General features: G+C 39.4%; 1 protein-coding gene across 2 annotated transcripts in view; it reads right to left on the bottom strand.

Moving 5' to 3' along the window:
• INO80 (INO80 complex ATPase subunit) overlaps positions 1-20,272 on the bottom strand; it is a 125,679-nt gene that overhangs the window by 34,176 nt on the left and 71,231 nt on the right. For both annotated transcript variants that reach the window (XM_069105765.1, XM_069105766.1), the window contains exons 25-26: positions 7,875-8,015; positions 1,669-1,894 (exon numbers count right to left, since the gene is read on the bottom strand). In XM_069105765.1, coding sequence (XP_068961866.1) covers positions 1,669-1,894; positions 7,875-8,015 — 367 coding nt within the window. The remainder of the gene's footprint in view (positions 1-1,668; positions 1,895-7,874; positions 8,016-20,272) is intronic.

The following is a 20,272-nucleotide window of genomic DNA, read 5'->3' on the forward strand; positions in this document are numbered from 1 at the left end:
TAAATCAATATGTTCATGTGTCTTAAGTCAGTCTTAAAGCCTGACTAATTCCCATATGAACTGTTCACTAAGCTGTCTCTCATTCTAAAGCACTTCCAAAGCCTAAAAAAAAGTGGACATACAGAGGTTACACAGACATCCACACAGAAGCCCCGGGATCACTGACAGAACTGTGGGGAAATGGGAAGAAAAGGCTTTGGGTATTCAAGAAAATAATATCACTTTACATTTATGTTACACATTCTAAATTCGAAACTTACTATGTGTGATGCCCTCCCTAAAGTGCAGAGGTAACCACAGAAGCTCAAAAACTAAGCCAATGAAACTGTGGAAAATCCTAAACCAATCTGGGAGGAACCAACTGCCTTCTAAGCACCAGCCTAGGTGAATTAAGATTGGCTCTTCAACAGAAGGCTTGCTACCAGGTGATTCATTTTTTTGGCTAGAATAATTCATGAAGACATACAACAAGACAAAGTTGTGATCTATATCAGTGGAAGTATTTATATCAAAGAAATTAGAGATTTCTGAAGCATGTGCAACATGTTGTGTTAGGCTCCAAGATACAAAGACAAATTTTAAACGTTCAATTTTTTTTTTTTTTACAAATATCTCATTTCATTTTCCTAAGAAGGGAGAAATGGCAGGCTGTATCAGCCTCAGTTTACAGATGGGAATACTGAGGTTCAGGGAGAGTGGGTGATTTGCCCAAGGCCATCAAGCTACATAAAGTAGGAGGGAGGACATGAATGTAAGTCTACTAAGCTCAAGCCTAGTGTCCTTTCCATAGAACAAACACCTTTCCTAAACACACAGTCTCTTAAGATTTCTTATGAAACTACAAAACAAGTCTCTTTTCAAATGCTTAATGAAGCTCTAGCTTAACTTTGATAAAAGGACTCATGCTGCCAGAGAGGCTAAACAGGCCAAATCTGACATGTTTGTCTAGTGTCTCTAAGTCTACTCTTAGCAGGTGGAAGATGTACCTTGTCTGCCCCCCATCTGTATGCAGTATCCTTACAAGTAGCTTTACTGAACTCCACTGAAACAGCCTATAAACCTAGTTTCCTGTAAGCCCTTGACCTTGACCCCAGGGGGTCTGGGAATCTGCTTGCATTCTGGCACAGAACACCCTGTTTTTCCTCTTTGTTATCATTCAGATCTCCAGGGCTTCGTGCAGGACACTGTTTATGCTGCTCTGGCCAGGCAATCTGCTGAATGACGACATTCTCATTCACGCAACCTAACTCCACATGGCACTGGCTTTGGGTTTCCTATATGTACCTTATTAATACGCCTCCTGTGTAAAGTATGAGATAGCTTTCTCCACACTCCACTCATTGTGGATGCCTCAAAAAAAAAATTTAAGCAAAGATTTACATTAGATTTTTCTCATAAGAACCTGTACTTGGGCCTTAGTTTGCATTAGGTATTAGATAAATATCCATGAAGATATATTTACTGTAAGCCACATATACTCCTTTGGACAAAGGTGGTACAAGACTAATTTGCACATTCTAAGGAGTAGTACTGCCATATTTTTGTAGGAGATACTGACCAAATGGTAATTCTCTATTCCCACTGAGGAAAAAAGGAAGGAATAAAAGAGTAAGTAGAAATCCCTTCTGAAAGTTGGGTACATGTTCCAGAAGAGAATCCAAGGCCCACCTGGAATCCTAATGAAAGACCAGCCATTCTGAGGCCTGATGCTCCACAACCCTCCTGGTGGCTGTGGGAAAAACTGAGAGGGTCGATTCAGCCAATCCATAGCCAGCTCAGGAGCTCCATTCAGTAAGCACTGTTTTTCAGCCAGGCTCCCTCCTTCTTTCAGGACGCGGCGCTCATACTCTGCACTTCGGTCATTACAGTAGGAATCCAACGGCACTGCTGTAACCTACAGAGAAGGGCACACATATAAGACATTTATTCTTTCTACAAAAATTTGTTCTTTGGGAAACTGAAATTTACAAGTAAAACCACTATGAACAACTCCTATGGCTGGTGATTTTCATCCCAGAGTTACAACTGAAGTAACCAATCCTGCTCTCTGACAACCCGAGTTTTCCCTTGATAATTATTTGTTTTGCGCTTCCTTAGGTGAGAGGTCTGTCTTCTCATAGTGCTGGCCTGGGTCACATCCTAAAAAAACTAAACAAATTCTAGTTCTGTGTACTCTGCCAATTTCTTTTAGCGATCCTGCCTTTGACAATTCTAGTTTATTTTTAATATTTTATACTCGAATTATCCAGTTGTGCTGACGCTTTTCACCTCCCTTACCAGGCTGTTTACTGAAACAACAAAGAGGAAGAGAAAAAAGATAAGAAAGTCAGTGTGTTTTTCAGGACCTCAAGTTGGGAGGCAGCCCCCTCCTTTAGTGGACTAGTCAGTTCATTTCCGGCTAAAGCAGAAGTATGATTTAGGTATGTCCAACTCCCTATCTTTCCATTAGACATACACCAAGAGACTGGAAATTTCTCATCTAACTGGGCAAAGTGGTTCTGTCAAATCAGGAACATAAGCTTCAACCTTCCTCAGCAATCTTAGATCAATCTTATCATAATTTTTAACACTTTGTAAGTGACTGAGTGGAAGGCACAACTGAGCCAAATAGCTATGTATTTGGATAGCTGTGAAGTCTTTAATTAAAAGCTAGTTTTAAGAGGCAAGGCTGACTTTTGTAAAAATATAGCGCCCATGATCCCTACTCCCTAGGCTGATAGAAGGTTGAGGGGCCATTCTGTGCAGTAGTTAATTGATTCAAACAATGTTTCCCACTAACACCCAAACAGATTTTACATTTATATTTTCTTCCAAGGGAGGGATCAGAATAAGGGGACCACAGGCAATACTAAATTGCTAAAGTCCAATAAAGTGGGTTAATAATTTCTACCTATTAATAAAACAAAAAGTCTGAGCTGGGTAGAGGAGCTTTCTGCTATTCCATGAGCTTCCCATACCTTGTAGTAGGATTGAAGGGATTTTCAAATTAAATTTTATCCTGTTTTCAAACAAAGATTCGTTTTCCCTCCTTCTACTCTCCTTTCTACCAACACTCCCCCACCCCATCACTGAAAAAGCAAAAGAAAAACACAACAAAAGCTTGTTACAAACAGGTATACTTATGCAAAATAAATTCCTGGATTGGCCATGTGCAAAAAGAAAAGTCTCAATCTGAACTCTGAGTCTATCAGTTCTCTATCAAAAGGTAGTAGCAAGTTTCATCACAAATGGTGACTGGTAGTATGGCTGGTCATTGTGTTGATAAGAGCTCTAAAGTCTTTTAAGATTAACTGTCATTACAATAATGTTGTTATTATTTAAGTTGTTCTCTCAGGATTAATTCATATAGGCCTTCCCAGGTTACTCTGAAACTGTGCCCTTCATTATTTCCTAGAGCAAAACAGTATTGATATCATATCGATACACAGTAACTTGCCCAGTCATTCCCCAATTATTGGGGACTTCTTCAGCTTCTAATTCTTTGCCAACACAAAAAAGAGATGCTGTATGTACTTTGTATGTATGGGTTGAAGGGATTTGGAAAGACCCTATCTTCTAGGTTTCTACCAACTAACTATTAGGGTTCAGGAACATTAGATAAGAAACTTAAATAGGGTATGGGACTATTATTTGGTACATTGTGGATTTGACCAAAATACTCTAAGAGGAACATTCAATGATACCCTCAGGGGTAATAACAGAATAAAGTTTTAATCTAGGTATTAGATCACAACAGGATCTGCTAGGGAGTAGTGCCACCTACAGCCAAGCACCAAAACTACAGGTATACAACTCAGGGTATTAAGAGCTCTCCTTTTCTGGAAGCTCTCCTATAGAAATAGTGCCCCCTACAAACCATCTCAGTAGGATATAGTAACTCTCATCACTTCTACTCTTTTAACTTGAAGAGGAATTCCTTGACTTCCAAATTATTAATTTTCTTTTAGCAAAGGTAAATTGAGACTGAAACAGGCTAAAATTGGGCCTCGAAGTTTAAGACAATATTAGCAATTCACCAGCAGTGGTCCCCACCTGTGACTTGAACTTTACCTTGAATATAGCTCCTATGGTGGAGACTAAAGGAGGAATAGTCTGGAGCTCAGAGCTGTATCTAATTCTTCATGCTCTGACAAATAATATGCTCTAAGGAGAGGCAGCAGGGGAAATGGATCAAGAACTGGTGTTGGTGTAAGAAGACACATCAATATGGCAAATCCTGTTTCCAACTGTTACCCCAAGGAACCTCACAGGGTTGTTGTGAAGATCAGATAATCTTACACAATGTTTTGGGATCTTGAAGCATTATCTAAATTTCAGTTATTATTAATAACCATAATCATCACTACCATTTTTAGTAGCAGTAGAAATGAAGACATCACTCATACTTCCAAGACGAAGAAAAATCAAATGCTGGGATGTCAGAGTATTTTGCAGGAAGTCTGGTCAATATGAGGAAGAATTCAAAGCTTTCCTATGCTTGACATAACCCTCTTCTTTTTTTTTTTTTTAAAGCAACTGGGTTAAGTAACTTGCTCAAGGTTACACGGCCAGGTGCTTCTGGGTGGTTGCTAAGTGTCTGAGTCTGAATTCGATCCCAGGTCCTCCCGTCTCTGGGGCCGGTGCTCTTACTCACTGTGCTACCTGGCTGCCCCATAACCCTAATATCTAGGTACTCTCATGGTAACAAGCTTTTAGCAATTTACTGTCAACTCTCAATCAACAGTAATCTTCCAATTTGTACTTTACTGCTCTGAGTACATGGAGATAAGTTCTGAAAACATACTCTATTTAGACAAGCTTATTTGGCTAGGAGCTAGGAATTAGGATCCTTGGATGCCATGTCAACTCAGCAGGTACAATCAACATTTCAGCTCACATCAGCAAGTTGTTTTGAATTTCCCTAAAGGCTTGCAGTGAGTGCTTAAGTAATGCAATTATGGGGGCCAAAAAGAAAAAGAAGCTGCTTGTTCATGTCTATTTCTACCAGGCTTAATCCTTTTTTTTTTTTTTACAAGCCACCAGTAACCTTGGTAGACATCACCTGTCTCATTAATGCCAAACTGCCTTCTAGACTGCTCAGAAGCTGGGGGAAGTGAAGCATGAAGTATCAAGCTACCCATTCCCTAAATGAATATACACACCCCTCTTAGCCATATATGATCTAGCCTTGTCTCTTGCTTCATTAAACTCCCAAATTACAGCACCTATCATGGGACATTCCCTCAAGCATTTAGTGCGTCTAATCTGAAAGATGGGCATCTTCCTGCACTATTTCTCTAGCAAGCATGAAGGATCCAAGCTTGGTAAAGTGATGCCTCAGCTCCTTTGTTAACCCTGCAGCACTGACTGCCAACTTATTTCCTCAATGAAAAGATCTTAAGAAAGCTTTTTCAACTGTCATATTTAGTAGAACTGTTCTTTCTGAACTAATACCCCAGGTTCAATGCAAAGGCTAGAAGGTCTAATTTGCTTAATTCCACATAAGAATTGAGATGATAGCAAAAGAAATAAATGTCTTCTTTCCCATCATGAATAGGCTGGCAAACTGATTAAGGATGAAGAAGGTCCACACTCCTTTAGTTCTCAGAAACCCATACTTATAACGACAGGCCTGGCCAAGAAGAGCTCTTCAAGAGCTCTGGTCTCAAATGTGCATAGGGTTATTTACAACCCTTCCACCCCCAGATGCCACAGTATAATCACCCATGTTTACAGGTTTAACCATCCATGCTGCATGAGACAACATAACATTATAAACACAGATTAGATTGCAGGGGGAGAGGGGAAGGAAGGTTCAACTAAATATAAGAACTTTCTTCTGCTCCCTGCCTACCACTGTACATTTATGACTATTACTGGAGGGTTTATTGCCCTTTAAGCAAACAGCAGACACCAGGTATGGTAGTTTAGGCTAATTGGAAGCAGATGTCCTTATTCCTGGTTCCTCTGAAACCAAGACACTAGTATACTTGGGGTGGGGTGTGTATGTGTGTGTTAAAAAAGAGGGGTGGGGAGGGGGAGAGATGGTGCTCCTTGAGAGCAGATGGCTGCAAGAGACTTCTAGAGATCTTCAAGGTAACAAATGAGGCCTTTTCATGTCTATAAACACAACTACAGTCCAGGCCGTTCATTCTTAATTGGAATTATAAAACAAAGGGAAGTAAATTTGCCTTGAAAACTCTCCTAAATCTGAACTTCCTCCTTACTGTGTATACCCCACACTTATACCTGCACAAGACAAGGACGATGGGAGCTTTTTGAACCAGGTAATCAAAAGGCCAGAGAGTTGTCTTATTTAAAAGTCTCAGTCTCATCAGTTTCCCAGTGCCTTTTCTTTGGTTTGTGAACTCAAGCTTCTGAACTCCAGAATGCTTTGTCAAAAGGATCAAATAAAATTAAACATCCATAATCTAAATTTCTTTCTGGCTTAACAATTTCAACCAAAAATCAAGCTATACTTGCTGGCAAAAGAACCATTTTCATAGAGTATGGTGTAAAGATAGAAGGGACTACATCTCACTCTTCCCCTTTCAACATGAAGGAAAATAGATGTTAACTTTCAGGATTCACTGGAGGTAGAACACAAGTTGAAACAAATTCTACTACGTCACAGGAGCCAAATCAGGCTCTTCTATTACAATATTCCAAAGAGTGAGAATGCTAAAGGGAGAGATCAGAATGAGAGAAAATGTATTTTGTTAGAAAGATGTACTAAGAATAAAGAAAAGCAAAGACCCCTGGCAGATAAAACCCTTGTTCTTTGTTAGACACTGAAAAGTCAGGTTTCATTTCCATTTTCCACATCCTTCACAGGAAGTAAAATATTCTTTTTGTTAACTTATCCAGGTCTACGTATATATCTTACCCATTTGAGAAGGTGGTAAAAAGACCTCCTAACTGGTGAGGATTTTATATGTCATTATTTTTCTAATATTTTATTGAGGAATAAAATGGTATAATGTTTGGATTAATAGTGAAACTTTGTAGGATACTGTTTGGTTAGTGCATCTGAATACAAAAAGAGGGTCTTTGTTTAACTTTTGAACAAGAGGACACCAAAGGAGTGAAGGGGGCAGGGGAGAGCAATAGGAAAGTAAATGGTTTCACCGTTTGGAGGAGAGCTTGTGGAGTGATACTGTCAGCAGTCACTGAAATGTCCCCTTTGGGTAAACAGGGCATTAAGACAGGATCAGAACAGCTAGCCAAAGTGGAAACCACAATAGAACCTAACTACTATTAACCTAAGCTAGATCAGGAGAGCAGCGAAATAAGGGCAATGGTGTGAGTCTTTGCTCAAATTGAGCACACTTGTAGGACTGCCGCCTAGTTCTGGAGAGGAGCTAGGACACGCCAGGCTGAAAAGTTTCTTGATGCCTGAGTGTTGTAGTGTTGTATTTCCTTTTGTTGTTTGGAGACGGAGTGGAGGCGATAAGGCCAGATCAAATCTCCCCCACTTAGCCAGCTCCCTCCCTCTAAAAACCCTCAAAAACCTCAATGCAGGTGACAAACGGCTCCCTCTCCTCTTCAAATATCCCCCTGCCCCTGGCCCTGCTGTTGGGTGATAATCCACCTGACAGATGGCTGGTTCCCATTGTAGTTTAGAGCCCTAGGGTGAAGGAAAGGAGATGTAAAGCAAAGACTTGGTCAGAAGAAGGGAAGGCACCTCTGTCTATCTCATGCTTTCACCATACTGACATAACGAAAAATGGGGAAGCTTTATGATTTGGAAGTTAGACCTAGAGGCTAGAAACTTCTTTTTAAATGTTAAAAATCTACAAGTTTCCCAAAACTATATAATTTAAAGTTATGTGGAGGAAGCAGATCCCAATCTCTTAGTACCATTTATTTTTGTCTCTTCCCTCTGTAATACTTACTCTTGGGCTGGCCACACATAAAAAAGACGGCAGCTCAGTGACTTGGCAGCAGCGAATCAAAGAGGTAGCAGATCTTCGTTGGTAGATGACTTGGTCTGAATAACCACTCACGGCTTTACAATGGCTGCTGAACACTAGAGACTAAAAAATAAAAAGTGAAAAGTTAATATACTACTAAGGTCAGAACATCTCAAGCTGCGTCTTCACCTCTCCACCTTTTAAATGCTGACACCCAGTTTACTGTTCCTTTTGACGGAGATCTCTTCCATTCATCCTCATTTAGAAAGATACAGATATCAAAATACAGCATAGAAACTCCTCAGTGACTTTTTTTTTTTAAAGCAATTGGGGTTAAGTAACTTGCTCAAGGTTACACGGCCAGTTATTTCTGGGTGTGGTGCTAAGTATCTGAGCCCAGATTTGATCCCCAGGTCATTCCAACACTGGGGCTGGTGCTCTTACTCGCTGAGCCACCTGGCCACCCCTAAGCAATTGGGGTTAAGTAACTTGCTCAAGATTACACAGCCAGGTGTTACCGGGTGGGTGCTAAGTGTCTGAGCCTGGATTCAATCCCCAGGTCATCCCGACACTGGGGCCAGTGCTCTTACTCACTGTGCTACCTGGCCATCCCGTGACTTCTTTATTTATAAAAACCATGAGTAAGAAAAAAGGGGTTGTTGCCATTGGCTTATTTCTCCCCAATCCTGTAGTCCCTAATGAAAAACTAGGCAAAAACCTCTATTCAACAGTGGCTCTCTTTTTTTTCCTGTCTGAATTTAGAATTAGGGATACTAGTAGGAAACACTTCTGTATGGTAATGGCATGTAGGGTACTACAGGGAAAATCTGTCCCAATATTTTTGGACTTGAAGCTTTAATCCTCAATTGGTAGAGTTCACTCCTCTAATGAGAAACATGTAAAGACTGTGGTCTCTTAGGAAATCAATTCCTAACATGACATTCAGAATTCTCTGACTCTAGGTTTTTATGATTCCTTAAGTCAAAAGGCACACTGTGTGATGTAGCACATGTTTTCTAGATACTTTGCTCACCTTAAAACAGTTCACTCAACAAACCTCCAGTTACTTTCTTCTTAACACTAGTTTTGTTTTGTTTTTTTGCCTTTTTGGAGGGGGGAAGGCAGGGCAATCAGGCTTAAGTGACTTGCCCAAGGTCACACAACCAGTAAATCTGTCAAGTGTCGGAGACTGCATTTGAACTCAGGTCCCCCTGACTCCAGAATCGGTGCTCTATTCACTGCACCACCTAGCTGCCTCTTAACACTGGTTTTTAAGAATATTTCTTAGTTCATGGCATCACATGGTTAAGATTACTCTTTCATGCTAGACACAAACTGCTAGACATCAGAAACAATTATACATCCTACTGACAAGTTTGCTCAAAGACTCAGGGTGGACAAAGCACCCTCATTATCACTTTTGCTCAAAACCTAGCAACTATGGTCTGCATCCGTCAACAGTATATTAGGATGAGAAAGAATCAGAGTTATACCATGGGTGATGTGATTCAGTTATAAATCTGTCACATGTAGCTCTTGGTAACCTATTATCCCTTCCCATTCTCCTGAGGTTTCATCATCCTGTTATAGGGAAGAGGAGGGAGAAAGGGAAAGACAAAGGGAGAGACAGAGGGGAGTAGGAGGGACAGAGAGGGCGAGGAGAGGGAGAGGAGAGGCAGAGAGAGAGAGAGAGAGAGAGAGAGAGAGAGAGAGAGAGAGAGTGTGTGTGTGTGTATAGGGGGAGAAGGGTGGTCATGAGGAGGATGAGTAAATTAGTAGTAGTAAAGGGGATTAAAGTTATTTAAAAAAAACTCTCTGGGCTAATGTGCATTTCTCCCCCAAGTTCTCAATGGTGAGATGGGCAGGAAACAATAAAAAACACAGTGGAATGAAAGATTCTTCCTTCACAGAAGGGTATTCTTTTTTTTTTTTTTGGAGGGCAATTGGGTTTAAGTAACTTGCCCAAGGTCACACGACTAGGTTTTTTTTTTGTTTGTGTGTGTTAAGTGTCTGAGGCCGGATCCGAACTCAGGTCTTCCTGACTCCAGGGCCAGCGCTCTACTCACTGCACCATCTATCCGCCCCAAAAGGCATTCATTCTTAAGAAAATAACTTAAAAGGTCCTAAGAACCAAAATACCTATAAATGCTCATTAAATAGTATCTGAAGTTTAGGTCTCAGTTTCTTGACTTGTGTATCAACTCCAACTCTGTCATATGAGAACTGTCCCTCCTTGAACCCTGCCACACGGAATTCGAATTAAATATTCACTGCAGGGTTGGGGCAAGGTATAACAGATACAGTGGAAAAAGAGCTTCCCAGCAGCCCAGATTCACATCCACAGGAGGGAGACCCAGATAGAGTTACAGAATAAAGTCTAGGAACTGTGTGACCTGAGATCGCTTACCAAGGGCAGCAAGGGGAAATGTCAGGACTTGAGCATCTGCACTGCTGATAGAAAATGACACTCCTGTTACTCCAGAAGAGGGTAAGAGGAAAGAAGGGGGAGGAGAGAAGAGAGGGGGAAACACATACATTTTTTCTGCTACAAGAAGACAAAACTAAGAGTATAAGGTACCAGAAAAGGGGATGAACACTTCACTAAACAACTCTAACTCTCTTTCTCTGAGAAGAGCCTGATTATGTACAATGTCCAGGGGGATATCAGGATAGACATTTGTTTCAACGAATGTATGAAAAAGCACTTATTATGTTCTTAGTAAGGCTCAAACACCAGACAAAGGTATATAGTCTCTACTCTAATTGAAGAGACAACATATAAAAGAAAGCTTAGCTGTAGAGCAGACTGAAACACTCAAATGCAGAGGATGTGATAGTTGGGTGAAGATCAGGGCCCAGAGGTCCATAGGCTACTTAAGTGACAGCTATGGGAAGAAGCAGAGGTAGTGAAAATGGCAAGGTCTGGTAGTCCCTACTTCTTATCAGGAAGAGTTGTTGCTTCTATCTTGTCCAAACCTCGTAATCATTACTCAAGAAGCCCAACCAAGGGCGAAACTAGCGTACCCCCCTGAGGGAAGTGACTCTTCCTGGCACCCAACTGTCTGAATACATAGGCTTCTTTTTTCTTCCTATTTTTGTGGGGGTTTTCCCTTTTCTCTTGACTCTTGGACTAGCCGCTCTCAAAGATTAGTCTTCATTTTGTTGTTTAGCCATTTTTCAGTCAGTTTGCCATTTCCTTCTCCAGCTCATTTTATAGATGAGGAAATTAAGGCAAACAGAATTTAGTCATATGTCCATGGTCACAGAGCTAATAAATGTCTAAGGCTGGATTTCCACTCAGGAGGAGTCATCTTCCTGATTCCAGGCCTAGTGCTCTATCCACTATGCCACCTCGCTGCCCCACACTCTTAATTTTATCCTTCTAAATAATGATATTGAAAATAAATTTTAGTAATTGCTTATATATACCCCCTATAAACAATCTCCAAACTTAATAAATATACTTTAGGAATGTAAACAAGTCTGCTCTACTTTCTACTACCACAAAATAAAACGATGCTCCTTTTGTATAATTTCTACTAATAATAAAATTTCTGGAATTAGAGAAAAGTTAACAAGTCAACTGACACATGAGGATGCCATCTGTGTTTCAACAAGAATACCCATGTGGCAGAGGTTGAGGTGGTTGGTACCATGTACTTACTGCCCAGGATGTCTACCTGATGTCTTCCCATTCATAAAGTTAGGGCTTGTCTGCAAAGGATTCCCCGCTAAAAGTTCCTAGTTTATCCCTTCTGTGGTAAATGTATCCCTGTTTGGAAAGTAGAAGACAGATCCAAAAGACAAAGAAAATTACAGAAGAGGTTTGTGGAATTTCATAGGAATCCAGAGAGAAGAATAGGCTTCTTCCTTTACTGAAGAGGGAGTGAGGATGGGATGAATGTTAGAATCAGATCTGTAGTCAAAGATAAATTCCCAAAATAAGGAATAAGAGTTTACAATTCCAAACTGTAGTTCAGGTTTGGACCACAAATTAACTAATTAGTTAAGTCATTTATAGTTGATCATCATACAATATTGCTGTTACTGTGTATAATGTTCTCTTGGTTCTGCTCACTTTACTCTTCATCAGTTCATTTAAATCTTTCCAGGTTTTTCTGAAAGCATCCTGTTCATCATTTATTATAGCACAACAGTATTTCATCATAATCATATGCCACAAATTGTTCAGCCATGCCCTCAATTTCCAATTCTCAGCCACCACAAAAAGAGCTGGATAAATATTTTTGCATATATAGCTCCTTTTCCATTTTCCTTTGTTCTCTTTGGGATACAGACCTTGTAGAGGTATTGCTGGGTCAAAGGATATACACAATTTTACAGCCCATTTGGTACAGTTTCCGACTAAAGGTATCTTGGACCCAGTGATTTTATTGCTGTTAAAGCTCATAACAGGGCACCTAGGTGGCACAGTGCATAGAGCACCGGCCCTGGAGTCAGAAGGACCTGAGTTCAAATCTGGTCTCAGACACTTGACACACTAGCTGTGTGACCTTGGGTAAGTGACTTAACCCCAACTGCCTTCCCACTTCAAAAATCAAACAAACAAAAAACCTCATGACAAGGAAATTTGCTCAATTCATGTAGGTGGACAATTGCTTTCCAATTTATAATCTTAAGAATTGCCTAGAGGCATAAAGAAGTTAAGTGACTTGCCTAGGGTCACAAAGCTAATACCTGTCAGAAGTAGAACTTGAATTCAGGTCTATATCCACTGTATTATACTGGCTTTCTAAGGATGATTATCATGACTTATCATATATTATTATATTCTTCTAAGGAAACAGACCATAAACTCCACAAAAGTAAGGACAGTGTCAAATCAATTATGGATCTCCTCCAGTGCTAAGTCCAGGGCTCTGTACACAGTAGGTACTTATTAAATGTTTGTTGAACTGTATACATTCTGCAAATATTTGTTGACTACAGGCTCCAAGATTTAGCTAGAAAAGACCTCTTTAGCATTTTACTAAAGAGGACACTAAAGTGTCTTGATCAAGGGTACAAAAGGCAATAAATTAAAGAGTCAGGATTCAAATTCATGTTACCATCTTTATAGCAAGTGTTTCTGACAAAGGCCTCATTTCTAAAATATAAAGAGAGGCAGAGGCAGGCCCAGAAGGCATGGCCCACAGACACAGAGGCAGGCTAGTAGGAGGCCTGATCAACTGGGAGGGCAAGTTGCCCCACCAACCACAAGGGCCCCTACCAGGCCTATCACCAAAGGGCTGGGACTGGAAAGAGCAAGGTAAGAACCAAATGCAGGGCCCCTGTCCCAGACAGCAAATACTCCTGGGGCTACCACTTCATAGCCCAGAAATTTAAAAAAGAAAAAAAAAAAGCCATTTTCAGAACCTCCAAAGACCAGGATGACTGTGAACCTCGCCTGCTCCAACCCAGCCTCTGACCCTGAAAACATAGTAACTATTGCCCCAGGGCAAAACCCTCTACAGTAAAGGCTTGGGATCCTAGAGGAAGGGCGTGGCTAGGGCCCTGCCTCAAAATGGGTAGAAAGCAGACTACAAAGACAAAGACTCTGGAGTCCTACTATCCTCAGAGGGAGGAACCAAACTCAGAGAGAGACAACTTGGACTCCACACTCACAGCTGAAACATCAACAACTTGGTCATAAGCACAGAAAGCTCTCTTAGATGACATTAAAAGGAACTCTGAAAACCAAATGAGAGAGACAGAATACAAAATGAATAATTCTTTCAAAACCAAAATTGCAGAATTAGAAAAACATAATGAAGAAAACATCTCTCTCTAATAAGAAAAGTATATGATATGGAAAAGGAGCTCCAAAAATTAACCAAGGAAAATGATTTGCTAAAAACTAGAATCAACCAAATAATTCTATGAGGAACCAAGAATTAGTCAAACAAAACAACAAGAATGAAAAATTAGAAAAAGAGGTAAAATACCTCAATGGAAAAATAACTTACCTGGAAAACAGATCCAGGAGAGAGAATCTGAGAATCACAGGCCTACCAGAAAATCATGACGAAAAAATGAGCCTGGACAACATTCTCCAAGAGCTCGTTAAGGAAAACTGCCCTTGAGATACTAGAACCTAAGGGTAAAATAGAAATCGAGAGAATCCACCGGACACCTGCTGAAAGAGATCCCAAACTGAAAAGTCTTCGAAATATTGTGGCCAAACTCCAGAACTGCCAGATAAAAGAGAAAATACTTCAAGCGGCCAGAAAGAAACAATTCAAATATCGAGGGTCCACAGTGAGGATCGCACAAGATTTGGCAGCCTCTACACTGAAAGATAGGAGGCAGTGGAATACAATTTTCCAGAAGGCAAAAGAGCTCGGGTTACAACCAAGGATCACATACCCAGTGAGACTGAGCATATTCTTCCATGCAAAGAGATGGTCATTCAACTATATAACAGAGTTCCAGACCTTCCTGATGAAAAAGCCAGAACTCAATGGAAAATTCAACCTCCAATTATGAGATACAACAGTGACATAGAAAGGTAAACAAGGAAAACATACATACATACACACACACACACACACACACACACACACACACACACACACACCCTACTATTTAATAAGAGCAAACTGGTTATAGACAAGTAGAGGGTATGAGTATAAAATACACAAAATGACGATTAAAAAAAAATCTTATTAAGGGACTGCAATGGAAGAAGAGGAATGAATGAAGTGGAAAACGGTAAATTATGCCACACAAAGAGGCATAAAAACAGTATAGCAGAGGAAAAGGGAGGGAGAGGAGAATCATATGAGCTTTTCCCTCATTGGTTCTGGTGCAAGGAGGGAATAACAACCAGTTAAACATAGAACTCTATGGAGAAGAAACGCAAAAAGTATCATTTTAGAGGGAAAGAGGGGAGGGAAAGGAGCTTCGCATGAGATTTGTTCCTGTCACTCTTGGTGCGAAGAAGAAATAACATACTTCATTAAGTATAAAAATGTCCTACAGGCAGTAGGAGGGGGAAAGGGCTACGAAAGGGGGGGGGTTGTTAGTAGGGAGGGAAGAAGTAAGGGGAAAGGGGAGGAAAAGGGAGAGGTGATAATAAGGGAATACTGAGGGAGGAGGTGGTCAAAAGTAAAATATAAAGAGAACTGAATAAACTTATAAGAATACAAGTCATTCTCCAACTGATAAATGGTCAAAGGATACCAACAGGCAGTTTTAAAATGAAGAAATCAAAGTTATCTATAGTCATATGAAAAATGCTCTAAATCACTACTGATTACAGAAATGCAAATTAAAATAACTCTGAGGTACCACCTCACATCTATCTGATGACCGAATATGATGGAAAAGGAAAACGATAAATGTTGGAGGGGGTACAGGAAAATTTGGACACTAATACACTGTTGGCAGAGTTGCGAACTGATCTAAATTTTTGGAGAGCAATATGAAACTATGACCAAATGGTTATAAATATGTCATACTCTTTGACCTAGCAATACCACTACAAGGCCTGTATCCCAAAGAGATTAAGAAAAAAAAAGAAAGAAAGCATCCCACGTGTATAAAAAGATTTACAACAGCTCTTCTTTGTGGCGGCAGAAAATTGGAAATTAAGGGGATTCCCATCAACTGAGGAATGGCTGTATATGATTGTGATGGAATACTATTGTGCTATAAATGATGAGCAGGATGCTTTCAGGAAAACCTGGAAAGACTTAAATGAACTCATGAAGAGTAAAATGAACAGAACCAGGAGAACACTCTACACAGTAAAACAAAACTGTACAATGATTAACTGTGAATGACTTACCTATTCTCAGTAATAAAAAGATCCAAGACGATTCTGAAAGACCTATCTACTTCCAGAGAAAGAACTAATAGAATCTGAATGCAGATTGAAGCATACTGGTTTTTTCTTTATTTTTTTTTTGTCTGTTATCTTTCACAACAAGACTAATATGGAAATGTTTTGTATGACCACACATGTATAACCATTATCAAATTGCTTACTTTCTCAATGGAGGGGAGGGGAGAGAAGAGGGACAGTAGAAGAGAATTTGGAATTCAAAATTTAAGTACTTCTCTGACTGCCAGCCAAAAAGTTACTAATGTTTTTTATCTGTCAAAAAGTTCAGTCAGAGGAATGGCTACAAAACAGTGAAGCAAGGACGGTTAATACATTAGTGAAACTTATTATTTTACACATCAAAGAGTTCATAATTAAATGGGTTTTTTTTATTTTTGCTTTTTAGAGGTCAATTGGGGTTAAATGATTTGCCCAAGGTCACAGGGCTGTAAGGGTTAAGTGTGTGAGGCTGGATTTGAACTCAGGTCCTCCTGACTCTAGGAAAGAGAGAGAGCCCATTGGGAGCTGACAGTCCATATGCAATCAGCTTAGCCTATTCAATGCTGTACTAAACAATTTATAGTACCTGTCCAGGTACATGCACTGATGGACTAACTCAACACACTTCCAACTGTATATCACAGTTTGAGAAACAGGTATTCTTTGAATTTTCCTATAACGATTTTAAGTGAGAGGGATATCTGCAAAAAAAAATCCCAAACCTGCAATATTCTGGAGCTTAATGAAATCAGGAAAATCTTAACTTCCAAGAGAAGTAATTGGAGAATTTCTTCATCTGAAAGGAATCTCTCTTACAACAGAGCTTCATCCCATTCTTTAATTATATCAACAGCATATGATTCCTTATTTCAAACCAAACCTTGAAACATGTTAAACTCATTTTGTCTTCCATGGGAACTAAGAACAACTGGTCAATAACATCCTTACATAAAACTCATTCATGTATCTGAAGAGAGTTTAATCATTCCATTTCTATGTCAAGGATAAAAGCTCCAACTTTAAATCTGTCTTTATAAAACCTATAAATCATCCATTTAATTAATACTGTGTTCTTCTCTAGCCTCCTAATGTATAAAGAAGGCAGATATGATGACAACAAGTAGGTAAAGGAATCCCTGAATTATCTGGTGCAAGTGTAAAATTATCTTGCTATACACACTTGAGGATGCCCTCAGGATATGGCAACCATGGGGCCTGGAGTTGTGTGTGATGCAAAGTCATTTAATATGGGGGCTTTAGTTTTCTTATCCATAAAATGAAGTACTTGGACTTGATTATCTGTAAGATTGCTCTTGGCTCTAAACCCATGGGATTTTACTTTTTGTCTACCAACTAAAGCAACTACTCTTCCAAATATACATCAGAACCACTCCCTAAGTCTGAGCTTTTCTAACTAATGAGTATCTGACATGCTTTCAATTTCTGTCCTCTTAATCACTTAACCCCTTACAATTTAGCTTGAAATGAACTATAAACCATCCTTAGATTCTAAGGACTTACTAATATATTCAAACAGAATCCCAAGTTATTTCATCCATTTAACTATGGGAAGGGAAGGAGGGAAAAAGACAAGAAAGAAGGAAATGTGCCAGGCACTATGCTGAATGTTTTATAAATAACTCATCTGATACTCAGGACAACCTTGGAAAATAGGTACCATCATTATCCCCATTTTACAGGTGAGGAAACTGAGGCAGATAGATATTATGTGACTTTTCCAGTATCATACAGCTAATATGTGAGGCTGGATCTGAACCCAACCCATACAGGTCCAACAATAGATAATGTAAGATCATTCGGCTTAGTAGAAAAAGAGAGCTTGATGCTAGAGTTAATTGATATACAACAACAAAGGACCTAGGTTCAAACTCAGGTCTTTTTGTGTACCACCTGCATTACCTGGGGCAAGAACATCACTTCCCTTCTATGAACATGAACGACCTCTAAAATGAGAGAACTGGATGAGACATTTCCTGAGATCTCTTCCAGTTCTATCTATAATCCTGTGAACCACAATCTGAGTTTTGAAGCACTATAGATATTATCTCTCCAAAATGTGTACTGTAGAGTATTTAGCACAGTGTTATATGTGGTATTCACTCAATAAATATTTGTTGGTGGTGATGACAACGCAGAAAAAACCTACAAATAAATTGATATAAAGGCTCATGAACTATAACAAGGAGGCAAAATGGAGAGGGTCTGGCCTGGAGTCAGCACAATTCTTCTTCCTGATTTTAAATCTAGCCCCAGATACTTTTTAAATTTTTTAAAAATTTATTTTAATCAAATGCTTTATTAACTTCTAGTTTACATCATTCATTTCCACAAGATTTTGAGTTACAAATTTCTCCCCGTTTTCCCCTACCCCAAAATAGCAATCCCACTGGATATCCTCTCCTCCAATCAGTTCTCTCCCATATCTTCTCCCATACCCATTCCAACTTTCCAGTAGGGCACGGTGGATCTCTATACCCCAGTGCCTGTATATCTTATTTCCCAGTTACATGTAAAATAAATAAAATAATTAATAATAGTATGTATAGTATTAATAATATTAATTAACAATATTAATAATATATACAATATATGTTTTAAATATTTGATTTTAAAACTTGAATTCCAGATTCATTCCCTTCCTCCCTTGTCACCCACCCTTACTGGAAAGATAAGCAATTCAGTATAGGTTGTAGTATATGTGTAGCTATGCAAGATCCCACTTTTATTATCCACTACTCCCATAGTGGATAAACTGTAAAAGACTGACTATATTTCCCTCCCTCCTGTCACCACCTCCCACTTGTTCTATTCTCTACTTTGATCCTGTCCCTTTTCAAAAGTAGGTGCTTCCAACTTCCCTCCCCCCCAGCCTGCCCTCCCTTCCATCATTCCCCCTACTCTCCTGTAGGGTGAGATACCCTATTTAGTGTGTATGTCATTCCCTCCCTAAGCCAAATTCAATGAGAATAAGGTTGACCCATTCCCTTTTGCCTTCCTGTTCTTCCCCTCCATTGTGACCATTTTCCCTTGCCTCTTCTCTGAGATAGTTTACCCCATTCTGTCTCTCCCCATCTCCTCTCATTATATTCCTCTCTAATAATAATAATTATTATTATTTCAGGATTAAATTGATTAAATTTAATTTAAACCTAATTTTAAGTATCATCCCTACCTATTAAATTGGAACTGTGCCATCTATGTATACCTGTACGCATATATGCACACATTCACAAATGTATTCATATTCCCATATATCCTCCTATATAGATATATATGTATGTATACACAGACACACACATATATACATACATATGCATCTCTATTCCCTTCAACTATTCTCATACTGAGAAAAGTTTCATCAGTTACAATTATCATTTTTCCATATAGGGATATAAATAGTTCAACTTTGATAAGTTCCTTATGATTTCTTTTCCCTGTTTACCTTCTCATGCTTCTCTTGCTTCTTGTATATGAATGTCAAATTTTCTATTCAACTCTGTTTTTTCATCAAGAATGCTTGAAAGTCCTCTATTCCAGTGAATGACCATATTTTCCCCTGAAACATGATACTCAGTTTTGCTGGGTAGGTGATTCTTGGTTTTAATCCCAGCTCCTTTGAACCTCAAGAATGATATTCCAAGCCCTTCAATCCCTCAGTGTAGAAGCTGCCAGATCCTGTGTTATCCTGATTGTGTTTCCATGATATTGAAATTGTTTCTTCCTGGCTGCTTGTAATATTTTCTCCTTGATGTGGGAATTCCAGAACCTGGCTATAATATTCCTAGGAGTTTTTGTTTTGGGATCTTTTTCAGGAGGCGATTGGTGGATTCTTTCAACCTCTATTTTGCCCACTGGTTCTAAAACATTAGGGCAATTTTCCTTGAGAATTTCTTGAAGGATGGTTTCTAGGTTCCTTTTTTGATCAAGGCTTTCAGGCAGTCCAATAATTTTTAAATTATCTCTCCTGGATCTATTTTCCAGGTCAGTGGTTTTCCAAATGAGATACTTCACATTGCCTTCTATTTTTTCATTTGTTTGGATCTGTTTTTTCAATCAGGTTGTAGACTCTCATTTCATGATTTTCTTGCATCATTCTCATTTCTCTTCCCAATTTTTCCTCCACTTCTCTTATTAGGTTTTCAAAATCCTTCTTAAGGTCCTCTATGGCTTGTAACCAGCTTGTATTTTTCTTGTAAGCTTTTGCTGCAGGAGTTCTGATTTCATTGTCTTCCTCCTGTTCCATGCTTTGATCCTTTTTGTCCCCAAAATAGGAGTATAAAGTTGGGTTGCTCTGTTTGTTTTGCTTCCCTCATTTGCTCATGTTGCCAGTCAATTACTTGACTTTTGGGCTTTTTGCCACAGTAGGACTTTGCTACAGACAGGGGAGCTTCATTCCAATTGCTGGGGTTTTCTCAGCTGCTGAAGGTATTAGTTGGGTGCCTTCTCTGAAGCCTTCACACGCTCTGGCAAGTTGGTCAAACACCCCAGGACCTCCACCCTAGGCAGCAATCCAGATCCAAGCATGTTAAAACAA

Source organism: Petaurus breviceps, unplaced genomic scaffold (genome assembly GCF_028583685.1).
Source record: "Petaurus breviceps papuanus isolate PSGF00001 unplaced genomic scaffold, PetGlider_PUasm1.0 77, whole genome shotgun sequence".
Classification (NCBI taxonomy): domain Eukaryota; kingdom Metazoa; phylum Chordata; class Mammalia; order Diprotodontia; family Petauridae; genus Petaurus; species Petaurus breviceps.